This window comes from Myotis daubentonii, chromosome 2 (assembly GCF_963259705.1).
Source record: "Myotis daubentonii chromosome 2, mMyoDau2.1, whole genome shotgun sequence".
In the NCBI taxonomy this organism is placed as follows: Eukaryota; Metazoa; Chordata; class Mammalia; order Chiroptera; family Vespertilionidae; genus Myotis; species Myotis daubentonii.
The window spans coordinates 15553576-15569302 of NC_081841.1; the positions used below are offsets into that span (position 1 = coordinate 15553576).

Genomic DNA, 15727 nt, shown 5'->3' on the forward strand with positions numbered 1-15727 from the left:
ACCAGGGGGCAGACACTCAATGAAGGAACTGCCAGCTGCGGTCACTTGGCAGCGGCGGTTCTCGGGTGATGCACCTGGAACCAGAGAGGAGTGAGCCCGGTTCCAGGGTGAGTCACCTGAGAACCACCCTCTCGCAATCCAGAACCCCTCAGGGGATGCCGGAGAGCTGGTTTTGGCCCCATCCCCACAGGCCAGGCCGAGGGACCTCACCAGTGCACGAATCTGTGCACTGGGCCTCTAGTGAATCTATAAAATTCTATTGAGCATTGTGTAAGGTGCTTTTATTTTTTATTATATACTAGAGGCTCGGTGCACAAAAATTTGTGCACTCGCGGGGGGTCCCTCAGCCTGGCCTGTGCTCTCTTGCAGTCTGGGACCCCTTGGGGAATGTCCACCTGCTGGCTTAGGCCCACTCCCCAGGGGATCCAGCCTAAGCTGGCAGTCAGACATCCCTCTGGCAGCCCGGGATGTCCATTTGCCAGTGGGGAGCAGGCCTAAGCTGCAGTCAGACATCCTCAGTGCTGCTGAGGAGGCGGGAGAGGCTCCCACCACCACCGCTATGCTGGCAGCCTTCAGCCTGGCTTGTGGCTGAGCAGAGCTCCCCCTGTGAGAGTGCACTGGCCACCAGGGGGCAGCTCCTGCATTGAGCATCTGCCCCCTAGTGGTCAGTGTGTGTCATAGTAACCAGTCATTCCCAGTCATTCTGCTGTTAGTGTCAATTTGCATATTACCCCTTTATTATATAGGATTACTAAAGGCCCGGTGCACGAAATTCGTGCATGGGGGGGGGGCGGTGTCCCTCAGTCCGGCCTGCACCCTCTCCAATCCGGGATCCCTTGGGGGATATCCGACTACCTGTTTAGGCCCGATCCTGCAGTTGGACATTCCTCTCGCAATCCAGAGTGCTGACTCCTAACCACTCACTTGCCTGCCTGATCACCCCTAACCATTTTGCCTGCCTTCCTGATGCCCCTAACTGCTCCCCTGCCTGCCTGATTGCCCCTAACCGCCTCTGCCTCGGCCCCCACCACCATGGCTTTGTCTGGAAGGATGTCTGGATGGATGTCTGATCTAATTAGTATATTACCCTTGTATTAGTATAGATTATTATTATTATTATTATTATTATTATTTATTTTAGCTTCATGATAACCAAGCAAAGTAAGTATTCATGAACCTACGTGATAGACAAGGAAGATGGAGATCAAAATGATGTTCATGTGTACTTGTTCTTAAGCGGCAATGCTGGGATTCAAGTCTGACTCTTAAGTCAGCTCATCTCTCCATGGCCCCATGGGTTCCTCATGAGAGAGGACCTCCTAGTTCCCCCTTTACTTCTGGTGAAATGTGATTTTGCTGCTGCTGAATCAGAGAAAGCCAGGCCTTACCATGCTCTTCTTGTCAGCCTTCTGGATCGTGTACCCTGTAATGGCCGCATTTCCATCATCCTTTGGTGGTGTCCATGATAGGGCAACATTCTCTCCCCAGACATCCTCAATCTTCACAAGTTGGGGTGGACCCGGACGGTCTACAGGATTAATTCACAGCATCACTGGAAGGCCACTTTCCCTCCCAACCTACACATTGCTTCAGGAGGGTATTTCAAAACATCCCTCCTTCCCTGCATCTCTACCCACATTTCTTGTACCATTCTTAAACTTCAGAGAAGTGGAATGCACTCTAGCTAAGCTTATCTGGAAACTCTTGATTTTCATCTTCCTGAGGGGAAAAAGGATTTTGAAAAGAAAATTAAAATGAAATCTCAGACCGTATTAACTACCCCTCCAGGGCAGCCTACTGGCATTGAATCACAAGGGTAGGCTGCCTAATTGGAAATGTAAGCTGATATTGGCTGTGTCCAGAATCTACAAGGTTTTCTATGCAAGAATTCAACACAGGAAGTAGTTCTATTGTTGAGGAGTTGAGAAACAGAGTAAGAGAGGACTGAATTGTAAAGCAATACAGATGTTTTTCACTAAAAAGTATATCCATTACTTTTCTTTAATATAGATGCCCTGTCTCCCATGATTAGTCTTTTTAGTGAAAAATTGTTCTGAAATGCTAACACATCTTACTAATTTATGTTAAGAAATTTTTTAAAAAGAATTTTATGTAGAGCCAGCCTCACACTAATTGTTGCTTTAGGCTTAATGACAAGGACAAGTAGTCCAAATACCGAGTTGACAGGACGTTCTAGTTCCTTCTTCCAAACCTACCCACGATCTGGATGTCGATTGATGCGCTTTCCACGAATTTCTCCACTTTGACTTCCAGATCGTATTTCCCTGAGTGGCTCCTCTCTGCTTTTCTGATAAATATGATCGTGTCAGTCTCAGAGTTGCGAATGTTGATTTGATTTTTATCAATTTCGGCACCATCCTTCTTCCAAGTTAATTCTGGTCTTGGTTTTCCCTAAAAAGGAAGACAGAGAAAGTAGAGAGGGAGGGAAACCAGATTGTCTCAAGATTTTTTTTTCTACTATTACAAAAAAATGGCAGTGTCTTGCTCTGTTCAAGGCAAAGTTGGCAAAGAGCCTGGTGGTGAGCGACTATAGCAGCAACAGTAATTCTCGCTGCCTTAGTTATATTCTGTGTACAAGGCACTACATTAGGTACATGAAGTTTATTATTTCCTGTAATCTTCATATCAAGATAGTATCATTATCCTCATTTTTTGGATAAGGAATTAAATGACTTGCCCAAGGCCTTGCGGCTAAGGAAGCATTAGAACCAGGTTTTACAGGTTGGTCTCACTAGCGCCAAAGCCTGCAGAGCACAGCATAAGGGTCAAGAGCGTGGGCCCTGGGGCCCTGGAATCTATATTTGGATTCTGATTCCACCACTGAATAGCTGTGTTTCCTTGGGAAAGTTACTTAAATTCTCTGTGCCTCAGTTTCCCAATTTGTAAAATAAGGACAGTACTGCCTCACAGGGTGGTTATAAAGATAAGTTCTTTGAAAGCTTCTGTACACTACATAAGTGTTTTATTAATATCATCTAAATGTGAATGATTTTTATTCCACCTTTTATTCCAGCTCATTTCAGACTTGTCTATAATTCACTTTTTTTTATAGCTGCTGAAACTATTCTCTCAAAGCAGACTTTGTGCCCAGCCAGAGTGGCTCAGTAGCTGAATGTTGACCTATGAACTGGGAGGCCGCAGTCTGATTCCCGGTCAGTGTTTCACACGCCTGGGTTTCGGGCTCGATCTCCAGGGGAAGGACATGCAGCCAATCAATGGTTCTCTCTCATCATTGACGTGTTTTTTTTTTTTCTCTCTCTCTCCTTCTACCTTCCTCTCTGAAATAAATCAATTTAAAAAAAGAAGACTTTGAAAAATTATAATCTCACTCATGGACATGAGTTTCAGTTTATATGACAAAGAAACTTCCTAGGATCCCTGAGCTCCCAGGCTCACCCAGAAGGTGGGAACCAAACATTCATTCAGTCGGGTGAGGCATGGCCTTCCTCCGGCTCCTAGTGTGGCTTATTGATAAGGAATGTGAAAGACACACATCAAACCCCCGCCCAAAGAGCTGGAAGAATGGCTGGGGTGCTTAGACTTGCACAGGGAAAGTAGAGAACAAATGGTTAAGAAAAGGAAAAACAATTCCAGGTCTTTCCTTAAACTTTGCTCTTAACTACTGGAGGAGGGGGAGGGGTTATTGAGTTCTCTGAGAACCTATAAAGTAAGAAAAGCACTGGATTGTCAGGAGACATAGACTCTGCTCTTGGTACTGCCATTTACTTGCTGTGTGACCTTGGGCAAGTCACTTAACTTCTCTGGCCATCAGATTCTTCTCTTTTCAAATGAGGATAAAGAAATCTGCCCTTCCTGCCTCACAAGGTATTTTTTCAAATTAAATGAGAAAATGCCTATGAGAACTCTAGAGGTGATACAAACATGGAGCAGTCTTGTCAGCCCCTTCCTGGCAGCTAAGCAGCCCCTGGGAGGCCATACCCAGGAGGTCCCTGTTCTCATGCTCTTTCCTCTCCCAGACCCAGTGACAGAAATGAAACACACAGACGCCCAAGATCTGGGATCAGCACTAGTGATAGAAATGATTCAGCAGCTCCAGTCCAGCACTGCGGCTGAGTCCTGAGTGCTGCCTTGTCTCAACTCCTGCTTTTACTTGAGCCTGTGGAGGAGAGAAGTGGGAGGAACCTTGCCAAGTCATCTCCTTCCCCCTCTACTGTGTTTACACTCACATCCTCCCTGGCTTTCATTCTGATTTCACGCAGGGTGTATGTGGAAGATAACAAACTGCCTCTTCTCAGGTGTGGGCCCCATGGCTTGAGTTGACTGTCTTGTTAGCTTGGTTTTCATGGGGCTCTGAGTTTGAATGAACTCTGTGTGTGTGTGTGTGTGTGTGTGTGTGTGTGTGTGTGTGTGTGTGTTTTCAAATGTGCACAGGGACCTAAATTCTAAGGCCATGCTGTCTGATATAAGAGCAACATGTGGCTAGTTAAACTGAAATTAGTTATAATTTAAAAAAATTGAAAATTCACACTAGTTCCTAGTTGCACATTTCAAGTGTTCAACAGCCACATTTGGCTGCTGGTTACCGTGTTGGAGAGCGCATATATAAACATTTCCTCCATCACAGAAAGTTCCATTAAACAGAGGCAAAAAAAAAAGGGTGTTAAATAAGTAAGGGTGTGATGGTGCAGTGTGTGTGTGTGTGTGAGGGAGAGAGAGACCAAAACTGACTACTGCAGGCAAAGTCTAGTTAATCTTATAAATAACAAATTCTTTCGCTGGAGCAATGATTTAACAATGTTCACAGTTTTTTTTCAGTTAGTGGCATAGAGACATCAAATTTCAGTAATGTCTCTTATTGGAATTCTGCTTGGTTTGGGGTAATGGTGAGAAGTAATCCCATGTTGTTTCCCTGAGGACTTCACGGCGAATGAAGGTCAGTTTTACAGATGTGTAGGGCCAGAAAGAGTCTCCCAGCATCTCTTGTTTTGGTTTCTCCTCGATGTTTCCTCCCTGCCCCACCAGAGCCCCAGAGCTTCAGGTCTCATTTGTGTCATGCAGAAGGAACACCTATGATGGTTTTATAGATTTCCCTTTCACAGCAGCCGATCATCACTCCCCAAATCTCTCCCCTTATTTAGCTGTCTCCCTTGGAGGAAATCCTGAGTCCTGATGAACGTCAACACTAGAGCATCTCCCCTGTCTTCTTAAACACCCCAGCATTGCAAGAGAAAACAAGCGAGCCCTGAGTTGTTACCTGGAAAGGTATCACCAGGTTGACAGCTTCTCCAACTCGGCGGATGTAGGTTTGCTTCAGGTGCCGTGGGATGCGAATCTTTGGGGGCTCTGAGTGAGAGGAGCAGAGCACAGTTTGGTGATCAGTACGGCACACTGGGATTCGCCTTATATTGGCATACTGCTGGGATGCTCACTGCTCGTCTTTGCAGGAAAACTTAGCTGGGCCACTAATAGATAATATATGGTAACTCTGATTCCAAATGTTTTCTTCCAAGAAATGTTTTAACAGTTTAACACAAAAAAATTTATCCTTGACCTCTTTGATTTTATTTCAACTTCCTATTTTTATTGCCGTTACAAGTCTAAAGCGACTTTATAGAAAAACACCAAATTTTCTCTTGGGATCTTGTACATATTTTTCATAGCTTCCAACAGGGAGTATATTCTCCCGTGAACAATTCATTTAAGTCTATAGGCACCACATTAGCTGGTAGGCCTATTCTTTCTTACCAGAAAAAAAAAGAAAAGAAGAGATTTAGCACCGAGGACTTGCTACTGAGATGTTCTGTTGGCATTTTATAGTAACTTTCTCCCTTGTGCTATCATGAACTGCATAATGGGCAACTCTAGCCTACTGTGTATTAATGTCCATTAGTTCAACACCAAGAAGATACTAGAACATATTGCTGTAAACCCATTAGGAGCAGGGAGTCAAAGGCTCATGGGCTCACCCACAACCACTTTCACACCATGATAGGGAGGATGTCGGTCTCATCACTTGGGTGCTCATATGTGACAGACACTGGGCTAAATGCTTTTCATGATGGGACCAATTTAAACCTCTTTGCCACCGTAGGGGCTATGTACTGCTTTTACTTTATGATAAAGAAATGGGAGCATAGGAGTTAAGGAACTTGCTCTTGGCGACACAGGCAGGATTATAACCTGGAGTCAGCCTGTGGGCCTATGCTCTGCTGAGAAGTACAGACTGCAGAGCCACAGACAATAGATCAGACACGTAGCAGATCGATCTGGTCACAGACTCCTGTTCTGTAAATGCAGGATGATAACAGCATCTAATTTGTAGGATTGTTGTGAGGATGAAATAATGTTATCCACGTAAAGCATTTAGTATAATGGTCAAGAATAGTAAACTTTAGCCCAGCCGGCATGGCTCAGTGGTTGAGCATTGAACTATAAACCAGGAGGTCATGGTTCAACTCCCAGTCATAGCACAGGCCTGGGTTGCAGGCTCAATCCCCAGTAAGTGTGTGTTGGGGGGGAGGGGAACGGGGGAGCACTTTTAGGAGGCAGCTGATCAATGATTCTCTCTCATCATAATGTTTCTCTCTCTCCCTCTCCCTTCCTCTCTGAAATTAATAAAATATATTTTTAAAAGAATAGTAGTAAACTTAAGGAGATAATGATGATATTGATAATGTAGATGATGAGGACCAAATGTTGGGGTTGGAGGAGATCCTGGAGATCCTCCAACTCCCTAAAAGAGACTCAGTAAGGTCCATCAGCAAACTGGACCATCATCCTAATAAAAGCTCACACATGCTGAGGGCTTAGCACTCCGTGAAACAAACAATATGGATTCATTTCTTTAATTCTCACCCCTCTTGAGGTAGTAAAAACTATTGCTATCTCCATCTTGCCGATGAAGAAATCAAGGTTCAGAAAGATCAAGTCTCTTACCCAAGACCACATAGCTAATAAATGATGGAAACATTTTTAAGTTTTAGAGAGCTGTCAAGTCCATGGTGATGGATAACACTTTCCCAAAATTCTAATTTTTGCTGAAAAGCTCTTCTTTATTTCATTGACCAGTTGACAACAAATAGTAAAAATGGTTTTCCTTGAAGTGACAGGCTCGCACCATTCATTTTCTAGAAAATGTCTGCTGGGTAACCAAATCTGACAAGACGTTGTTTGTCACATAGTCATTCTTTCAAATAAAAATGGAATTTCATGAAACAAGCCACTAGTTTAGCCTCTAATTCAGTTGCACGAGGGCTTTTCCTAGAAACAACCATTGTACTACGGTACACAGCACAAGGCGTCATGCATACTGTGCATTTTATTGTCGCAAAGTATAGAAAAAAAAGTGTGCTCAAGCACCAAGCTTTAATAATACTAATGATTTTATGCCACATCAAGAACACTCCAAGGCAACACTGGCCCTTTTATTTTAGCTCAAGTGCATGGTGGGGAGGAAGATAAGAAAGAGTAACAGTTGGTGGCACCGACTTGATCCACGCTAAGGCACCAGCAGTTTTACCCATGACCACTTTCACACCATTAGAGCAGCTGTCAAATAGTGTGTCCAGATTACTAGTTCTCTCTCTCTCTCTCTCAAGTCAATGGTGAAGAACCCCAGTGAGGCTAACTAACTGGTCCTCATACCAAGATATAAATCCAGGCTACCCTCCACACTGCCTGAAAAGAGCTGTGGTTTTGTTTTAATTTTAAAATATGTTTTTATTGACTGTAGAGAGAGGGAGAGATAGAAACTTCAATGAGAAAGAAACATCATTGATCAGCTGCCTTCTGCACACCCACTACTGGAGATGGAGCCTGCCAACATAGGCATGTGCCCTGACTGGGAATCTAACCAGTGACCTTTTGGTGCATGGGTCAGTGCTCAACCACTGAGCCATACTGGCTGGGCTGTTTTGTTATTTTTAACTCCCAGGAAGCATGAATACAATATCAAAGGAGTGATAACAAAATAGAAAGTTTTGAAGGAGAAAGGGATTTAAGAAATAAAAGCAAATAATGTAAAAGGGAGATAACATGTTGAAAGGCTCACCACCTACCTATGATTTCCTTCACAAGGATGGGCTGAGAGTAGTACTTGGGCTCGCTGGCACCGGCTGCGTTCACAGCCTTCACACGCACAAAGATCTTTGCATCCGTGGGCAGACCGGTGATGGTGAACTTGGTCTTGTCGATCAGATCTGTGTTTGCAACTACCCAGTCCTCAGCTAAAATCCACAAAAGAAAAAGAAGGCAAAACAGTATTTAGAGAAACAATCATCTTAACTGGTACAGTCAGCTCCAAATTAGTATTTTCCTCATAATTAAATCATTTGGCCTGGACTCAGATCACGTGTGTGGCTGGGCATTTTTCAGACTTAAATGAAAAAATGGCCTCTACTGGCGAATGCAAATAACAGGATGGAGGATGATCAGATTCTGTTATTTCTGAAAATCCTCTATTCAGGATACTAGGGCCACTTGCATAATAACTGTTCCCAAGAACTTGGCAGCAATTGTACAATGAAGGATGTCACCATGATATCTAGCCATCCATATACATTAAAGTTCAGAACCACAGGAAAACGTCATTCTTATGAATGAGAGACAGCACTTTACAGTAAGTTTCCGGTCATATAATCTTTCTAGTTTATTACTATCGGATGCTAGTTTATTACTCTGAAATACACACATGAGGCTAGGGAATCTGATCATGCTCCCATTTACGAAGACAGTACGCGTATTCCCACGAAGGTGGAAACGGAGCGCAGGGGCCAAGACCTCCTAAGGAGTTGGCGCAATTCTTCCACCTCAAGCCAGCATCCAGGGCTAATAACTATTTCAGCCTCTAACAGTTCCTATGCTTCATGCCCACAGGACAAAAGAAGGCTTGGATCCCACATTATGAGCTCACTGCCCGCCCCCGCCCCCCCCTCCATCTCTACAAGGACTTTTCTTGTGTGTATGGACGGTGGGTGTGCTTCATGCTGGGTTATGGGCATTCCCAGAAACTTTATCACAGAGTAAGAAAGTGTGAAAGCTTTCAAAGAATACTTTACCTGACGACAGATCATATGCAGCCTCCCCATTTTCATCAGACAGTTTTGCTGATGTACCTTTGAGAATCCGTCATTAAAATTAATTAAAGACACCCACTGTCACACCAGAAGACTATGTATCAGTAGTCAGCATTCTCTGTTAGTAAAGTATGCAAAGTATGCAGAGATATTTGTCTTCAGAGCAGTGACGGAAGAGACCAAACACGTTAGGGGGGGCAGGACGGGTTCCTGAGGAGGGGCATGGCCTGCTTTGTTCAGACTGTGGTTTTTGTCCTGTGGCACCGGCCACGGAGAAGAGGAGGAGAAAGGAGCCTGAAGTACCTCTGGCGGTGGGAGCAAGAAGTAGAGAAGAACCAGGCAAGACCCTGAAGAGAAAGGAGGAGCAGGCCCTGGGCTCCACAGGGGAGCAGTGCACGGTGGAACAGTCCATCCTTGCTCCTGCCCCGCCACCCCAGCCTGGGCGGGCCCTCCGAGTTCCCAGGGAATGAAGTGCTGCTGTGATGGGGCTCATGCACCAGTCTGGGAGTGAGGACACTCATAATAAGGCCCACCCTGTCTTACCAGGGCTCTAATTCTCAAAGGAAATGGAAACTGCCCCAGCCGGGGAGGAGGCAGCCCCTGGTTGCCATGAGACCAAGCTGTTGGTCAAGAAGACAAGGGAGCCAGCTGGTCTCTGCATTCTGCAAGAGTGGAGGAGATGGTGCTGGCTCACGGGGGGGGGGGGGGGGTGTCATGGTTTGTCATGATGACTTTCTGGGTATCGGGGGAGTGGGGACTGCACTGGCCCCCATGGAACTTTCTCTTCTGTCTTATTCCAACCCTTCTAGGAGTACTAGTATCAGGGAGAAGGAGCAGGAAGCCAGAATATCTTGGTGGCTGGGAGTGCATATAGATAATAAAAATAACTTAGGACTTGGAAAAAGAGATACGTCTTTAAGCCAATGCTTGGTTTGGGAACTACTGTGTTGACATTTTCATAGTCAAGAGACAACTGATGAGCAAGTGAAATCAGGAGGCAGAAAACGTGCACGGAAGAGCAGAGAACTAGTAGAGAAGAAAATTTCAAGAGAAAACAGGATGCAATGGGACCCGAGGGGAACAAAACTAGCTGAGCCCTTCACCTCTGAACCACTTTCGCTGAGGGAAGCAAAGAGAAGAAGGAGCGAGAGTGAAGGAAGAAAACAGAGAAGAGTAAAATGCTGCAGGCGTTAAAAAAAAACAACACCAACAAGAAAACCAAACAAGAGAAAGGCAGAGTCAAAACCAACACACCATCTTCTAAAAGGAAGAGCTCTCTTACAGAATAAAACCTGACATGTCGGAAAGCATTAAACACTACAGAAAATTAGTCTGGAGGAAAACAGCCATTAAAAGAGAACGAAGAATAGGTCAGCCACATGAAAGAAGTAAGAAAAGACTGCAAGAAGAAAGATGGACACGTTCCATAGAAAGCTAATTCCAAAACGTTATGTGGCAAAATATATACATAATAATGACTGTGTACATATATATATGTATAGGCTTATACATATATATCTACACAGACCACACACAAAATCATGTAAAATACACTTCGTTGTATTTTATCTAAGGTGGGCAACATCAAAATGACAGCCATGTATCATTTTGCTGTATCTTCTTACTTTTTAAACCTATCAGAAAGAAAAGAGTAAAGAATTTGCTCCGGGTCATACATATACAAAAGGTTCGTGGTCAGCAGCCACAACACATATGAGATTGGGGAATTCTGGGTGATACAGACAACAGAGTGAAGTGCTCATGATTTTTTTGAAACAGTCGGGGCGGGGGGTGGGGGGAGGAGGAATGCAATGGGAATCAACCACATTAAGTTCTCAAGAATTTCTCTGTTGACCGCCTCCCATGCTGGGATAACTCTAGGAACTTTCTTAGAATGTCCCCCTGGTTTTGGTTAGTGGCTTTCTAAGCCCCGGAGAAATAAACCTCGTGCTCTGTGAGTGCAACGCATGTAAATGGAACTGAGTGTTACCAGGAGGCTTCGTCCCCCCTCCCTTTCCTCCCCACCTGACCACCCCTGGTCATTTCCACAGGTGCCCCAATCCAGGGCCAGGGGTTTCATTCCCAGCAGTTTTCTCTTCATAAGAAGTTTCTTCTCCATCCTGGTGTTGCCTCCTGGGGAGGTGCGTTTGGATTCACACTCCTGATTTCCCAAATGTGCCCTGTGGTCTCTCTCTGTCCTTCATGTAACATCCAAGTGAAAGTTTGGGGTCCAAAGAGTTTTCCTGAAGGCTTACCCCTTGGCTCATCCTTTGTGGATATGAATGTGCTTCCCTGAGGGTGGTTTACCTACCATCGTCTAGAATGGAGCCCGAGTCCAGAGCTGGGGCAGTTTGATTCATATATTTTCAAAACATGACAAGGAAGAAATCAAGAAACATTAGAGGCTTTCAGTGAATTTCACCTCTTTTTTTGGTTTTCGGTATACTCTGGCCCACATTTTCTTGTGCCACTTTCTCTTTTTCTATGATTTTTATCAGCAATTGTTTCCCTGTTTCTTTTCTGCTCCTAAATTTGAGTGATTAAATTTTTAGGTATCCAAAGCCCTGAGAGAAGTTACTGCCACATGGGCAAGCCATTTGGTGCCCCATGTGGGATTTAACGCTGCTTCCTGTCAATACTAAAAAGTTGTCCTTAATTCTTCTTCTTCCTCTTGGTTTCCCACTTTAGAAGGCAGGGGATTCTCACCAAAGAGCCAAACACTAGTATATAGTCGCTCTTTCTTCCCCAGAAAGAGGCAGCTCTTTGAATTGCTGATCCCTGCTCAGTTTAGGGTTGAGAATTTCTAATTTGCTTCTTTCTAACTAGACTTTTATTTTGCTTTGGTACAGTTTAATTCCACAAATTCAAGAACTGGAAGTCCTTGAACTATTTTCAGGACCCCCTCCCTCCTATATCTTGACTTAGATCAATGGTGCTGTACCATCCGGCAGCCAAGCTAGGATATTTTGGAGATCTTAATTTGCTAGCCTTGAGTATCAAAGAAGGGCTAAATTTTTATCCATCTTAGAAGGATGACCTTTGGCTTGTCATTTTCAGTAGGCAGGAGATGAGTTCCCAAGAGAGAGAAACAAAAGAAACGGGGAGCATATCTCACCTAGTGATGATGGTATTCATTTTAACCACGAGTTGTACTTACTTCCTTCAAGGCAATACTCTAGCACATAGCCATCTAAACCTGCGGCACCGATCTGATCTGGGGGCCGCCACTTCATTGTGACAGTGGTGTCAGTTACATTGTCAACAGCCAGAAGTGTAGGGGGGCTGGTTACAGCTTCAAAGATAAAAGAGACAGAAAAAGAAGAAATTATTAACTGCAGAGTTTATGGGACCAGGAATGGTAATAAAATGAGCTAGGATACAAATAAAAATATACACAGAAGACCCACGTCTTAGTAAAATTAAATGAAGACTCCTCAAGCATATACTGTGTGCAAAGATCTGCTAGACATGGAAACATTTTATTTTTAAAAATATATTTTTACTAGAGGCCTGATGCACGAAATTTGTGCACTCGGGGGGTGGGGGGGAGGGTGTCCCTCAGCTCAGCCTGCACCCTCTCACAGTCCAGGAGCTCTTGGGGGATGTCCGACTGATGGCTTAGGCTGGCAGCTGGACATCCTTAGTGCTGCCACAGAGGCAGGAGAGGCTCCCGCCACAGCCACTAGGCTCGCCAGCCAGAAGCCCGGCTTCTGGCTGAGCGGCATTCCCCCTGTGGGAGTGAACTGACCACCAGGGGCAGCTCCTGCGTTGAGTGGGATTGGGCTGAAACTGGCTCTCTGACATCCCCCTGAGGGGTCCTGGATTGTGAGAGGGCACAGGCCAGGGAGGGATGCGGGAGGTTGGGCAGGCAGGGAGGGACCATGGGAGGGCTCCAGGGCATGTCTGATCCATCTCACTCAGTCTCAATCAGCCAGACGCCAGCAGCAAGCTAACCTACTGGTTGGAGCATCTGCCCCCTGGTGGTCAGTGCATGTCATAGCTAGCGGTTGAGCGGCTTTAGCATATCATTAGCATATTATGCTTTGATTGGTTGAACGGATGACCAAACACTTAGCATATTAGGCTTTTATTATATAGAACTGATTTCAGAGAGGAAGGGAAAGGGAGAGAAAGAGATAGAAACATCAAAGATGAGAGAGAATCATTGATCGGCTGCCTCATACATGCCCCACACTGGGGATTGAGCTCACAACCTAGGCATGACCTCCTAGTTCACAGGTCAATGCTTAACCACTGAGCAACACTGGCTGGGCAACATGGAAATATTTTAAAATGCTGCCACATGTTCCCTCCAATTTGGGAGGTTAGTGTGGAGGCTGGGAGGCCCTAGGAAGTTAGAAAAAGTCAAAGTTTGGAATCTAATGATCTAGAACACATTTCCCATAACTCTCTAAAGTACAAACTCTTGTATTAAGTCTTTCTATTGGAAAAAAAAATTCACTACCATAAAATAGTGAAGCCCTCACCTCCTGTTTCTTTGTCTTTGCTGAACTGACTTTTTTTGTTCAATAGATAACACTTAAGATGTGCTTGTAAAGCAAAGACTAGTTCTGAAGCGTGTTTTGCTGAATGATCTCAATCTGTTGTAGTTAGTGTTTACACAAGGTGCTGGGTTATACCTTCAGAAGGACAAATGGAGTGCGGTCATGTGTCAGTGAGTTCAGCAACATGTTTTCATTGGGGAGCAGAAACTGGAGCCACCCACAGCTGTCATTAGAATTCTGGTCATGAATTCCAGGGCCAACATTAGGAAGACATTCAACTCTACCAAATTTCTTAGTCAGAAAACTACTCCTAACTACCTCCAACCTCCTGCTCACCCACCACGCTAAGAAGCCTCCAGATCGGCTCCAGTTGGAGGTCGGAAGGAAGCAGTCATAATCTGGGGTAATGATTTCCAGGACGAGAACACATCTCTCCTGACTTACCCAAAGGAACGAATGGCTTGGAGGGCATACTGGGCTTGGAGATGCCGATGGCATTGACGGCAAAGATACGGACCTCGTAGGCCACGCCTTCAATCATTTTTTTGGGCTCAAAAGTTGTTTCTTTGCAGAGCTCAAAGTTCAGCCTCATCCACCTGGAGCTTTGCTTCTTTTTCCTCTCAATAAAGTATCCTACAGATGACATAAAATAGAAATGCAAGTTTTTTCCCCTTGGTCTCTAAAACTATACTTGGTCAGATATTAGAAGTTCTTCAATTTTCCAATATTCTCTGTACTCTAAGTCAATGTATGTCATTTCTAAACCACCTTATTTCATCAGTTGTTTGAGATTATAGGGAATACAAGTATTAACAGCATAGGAGAAAGAAAAATAACAGGACTAGAAAAAAATTAGAATTGTACTAAGAAGAAAAGAGAAAAATAGATAATGGATATGTGGGTCATACCAACTTATAGAGTTGGTATAGGTGAGCAATAGATTTAGTCCAAACCATATGAAGGGGAAATGACCAGTTTCTTGAGTAAGTAGAAAAGAGTTTTTGTTCCATAGGGAAAGCAAATTCTCCAAGTATTTAACTCTAAAATAATTTTCCCCATAGACACAATTCTACAAAACTAGACATTTACTTACTAGAATGGCTTAAAGTTAGACTCACAGTGTTTCAATATAATTAAATATTATGTCAAATATAAATGTCAACCAAAAACACACACACAAACATACAATATTCATCAGGGCTATTAAAACCCTTGAATAATTACAGGGCATCCTAAAATACAGTATTTCATTTTGAAAAGATATGTAAAGACAGTATAATAAACTTTCTTCTAAATACCAAATTTTTAGTGTACTCTGTACTGACATGCATTGAGGACACCACTCCAGTGGCATTTCCACAGACTGACCAGCATGCAGTTACCTAAGATTGGGGACCCTCCATCGTAGGCAGGAGGCTCCCAATTCATGATGCACCAATCATCTCCCACGTCTGTCACATTCGGTGCCACTGGAGGATCAGGGATGTCTGTAGCAAGCAAAAACATAGAATAAAATAAGAGAGAGAGCACGTGCAAAGAAAAATGTTAATTGGAAAAAATGTGCTTTTTGGTGATAATCATAGAAGCAGCGTTATTTCTGAGAACTTTTGCAAGTTTACTGAAATGCACTTAGTAACTAATTTGGGCAAAAACTCATGCTTCATCTGAGATAAGAGAAGGTAAACCAAATAAAAATAAAAAATAAGAATCCTTTAAAGTAGTGTCACAACTTAAATAACAAGCCCCACATGGAACCCAAGACTTTTGTTCTTTTCCTTGAGAATATTAACTAAGTAATGTCCAATGTGATTTTGTTTTCTTTTCTTTTTTTTTAACTACAAAGTGAACTTCCAGCAGAACTGAATCCAGGATGGTTTATTGTGAATTTTACAATAGGTGGAAGATTCAAGATGTTCACTGATAAAAATCCAAGTAAAAATGATAAGTCACCATGTCTTGTAAATATAGTTCAGTGACTGATAAAATGACCTTAGTTTATGGTCAATTTGAAATATGTTTAAGGGGCATCAGAAGTGCAATAAAGAGTTCATGAAACCTAGGATCACCAATGATCTGCTAGACTCATTTCATTTGGATTCAGGCTCAGGAAAAATGTACTTAGATGGTCATTGAAGGACCAAGACAGATCTTACTCCTCTATAATGT

The 15727-nt window shown here is 43.7% G+C and overlaps 1 protein-coding gene across 11 annotated transcripts in view; it reads right to left on the bottom strand.

The window, feature by feature from the left end:
- MYBPC1 (myosin binding protein C1) overlaps window positions 1-15727 on the bottom strand; it is a 91688-nt gene that overhangs the window by 12069 nt on the left and 63892 nt on the right. For 7 of the 11 annotated variants that reach the window (XM_059681852.1, XM_059681859.1, XM_059681854.1 and 4 more), the window contains 8 exons: window positions 14944-15048; window positions 14006-14194; window positions 12214-12348; window positions 9039-9095; window positions 8040-8207; window positions 5237-5325; window positions 2217-2412; window positions 1389-1528 (listed from right to left, as the gene is read on the bottom strand). In XM_059681852.1, coding sequence (XP_059537835.1) covers window positions 1389-1528; window positions 2217-2412; window positions 5237-5325; window positions 8040-8207; window positions 9039-9095; window positions 12214-12348; window positions 14006-14194; window positions 14944-15048 — 1079 coding nt within the window. The remainder of the gene's footprint in view (window positions 1-1388; window positions 1529-2216; window positions 2413-5236; window positions 5326-8039; window positions 8208-9038; window positions 9096-12213; window positions 12349-14005; window positions 14195-14943; window positions 15049-15727) is intronic. The other 4 variants (XM_059681861.1, XM_059681856.1, XM_059681862.1 and 1 more) reach the window with 1 other exon arrangement.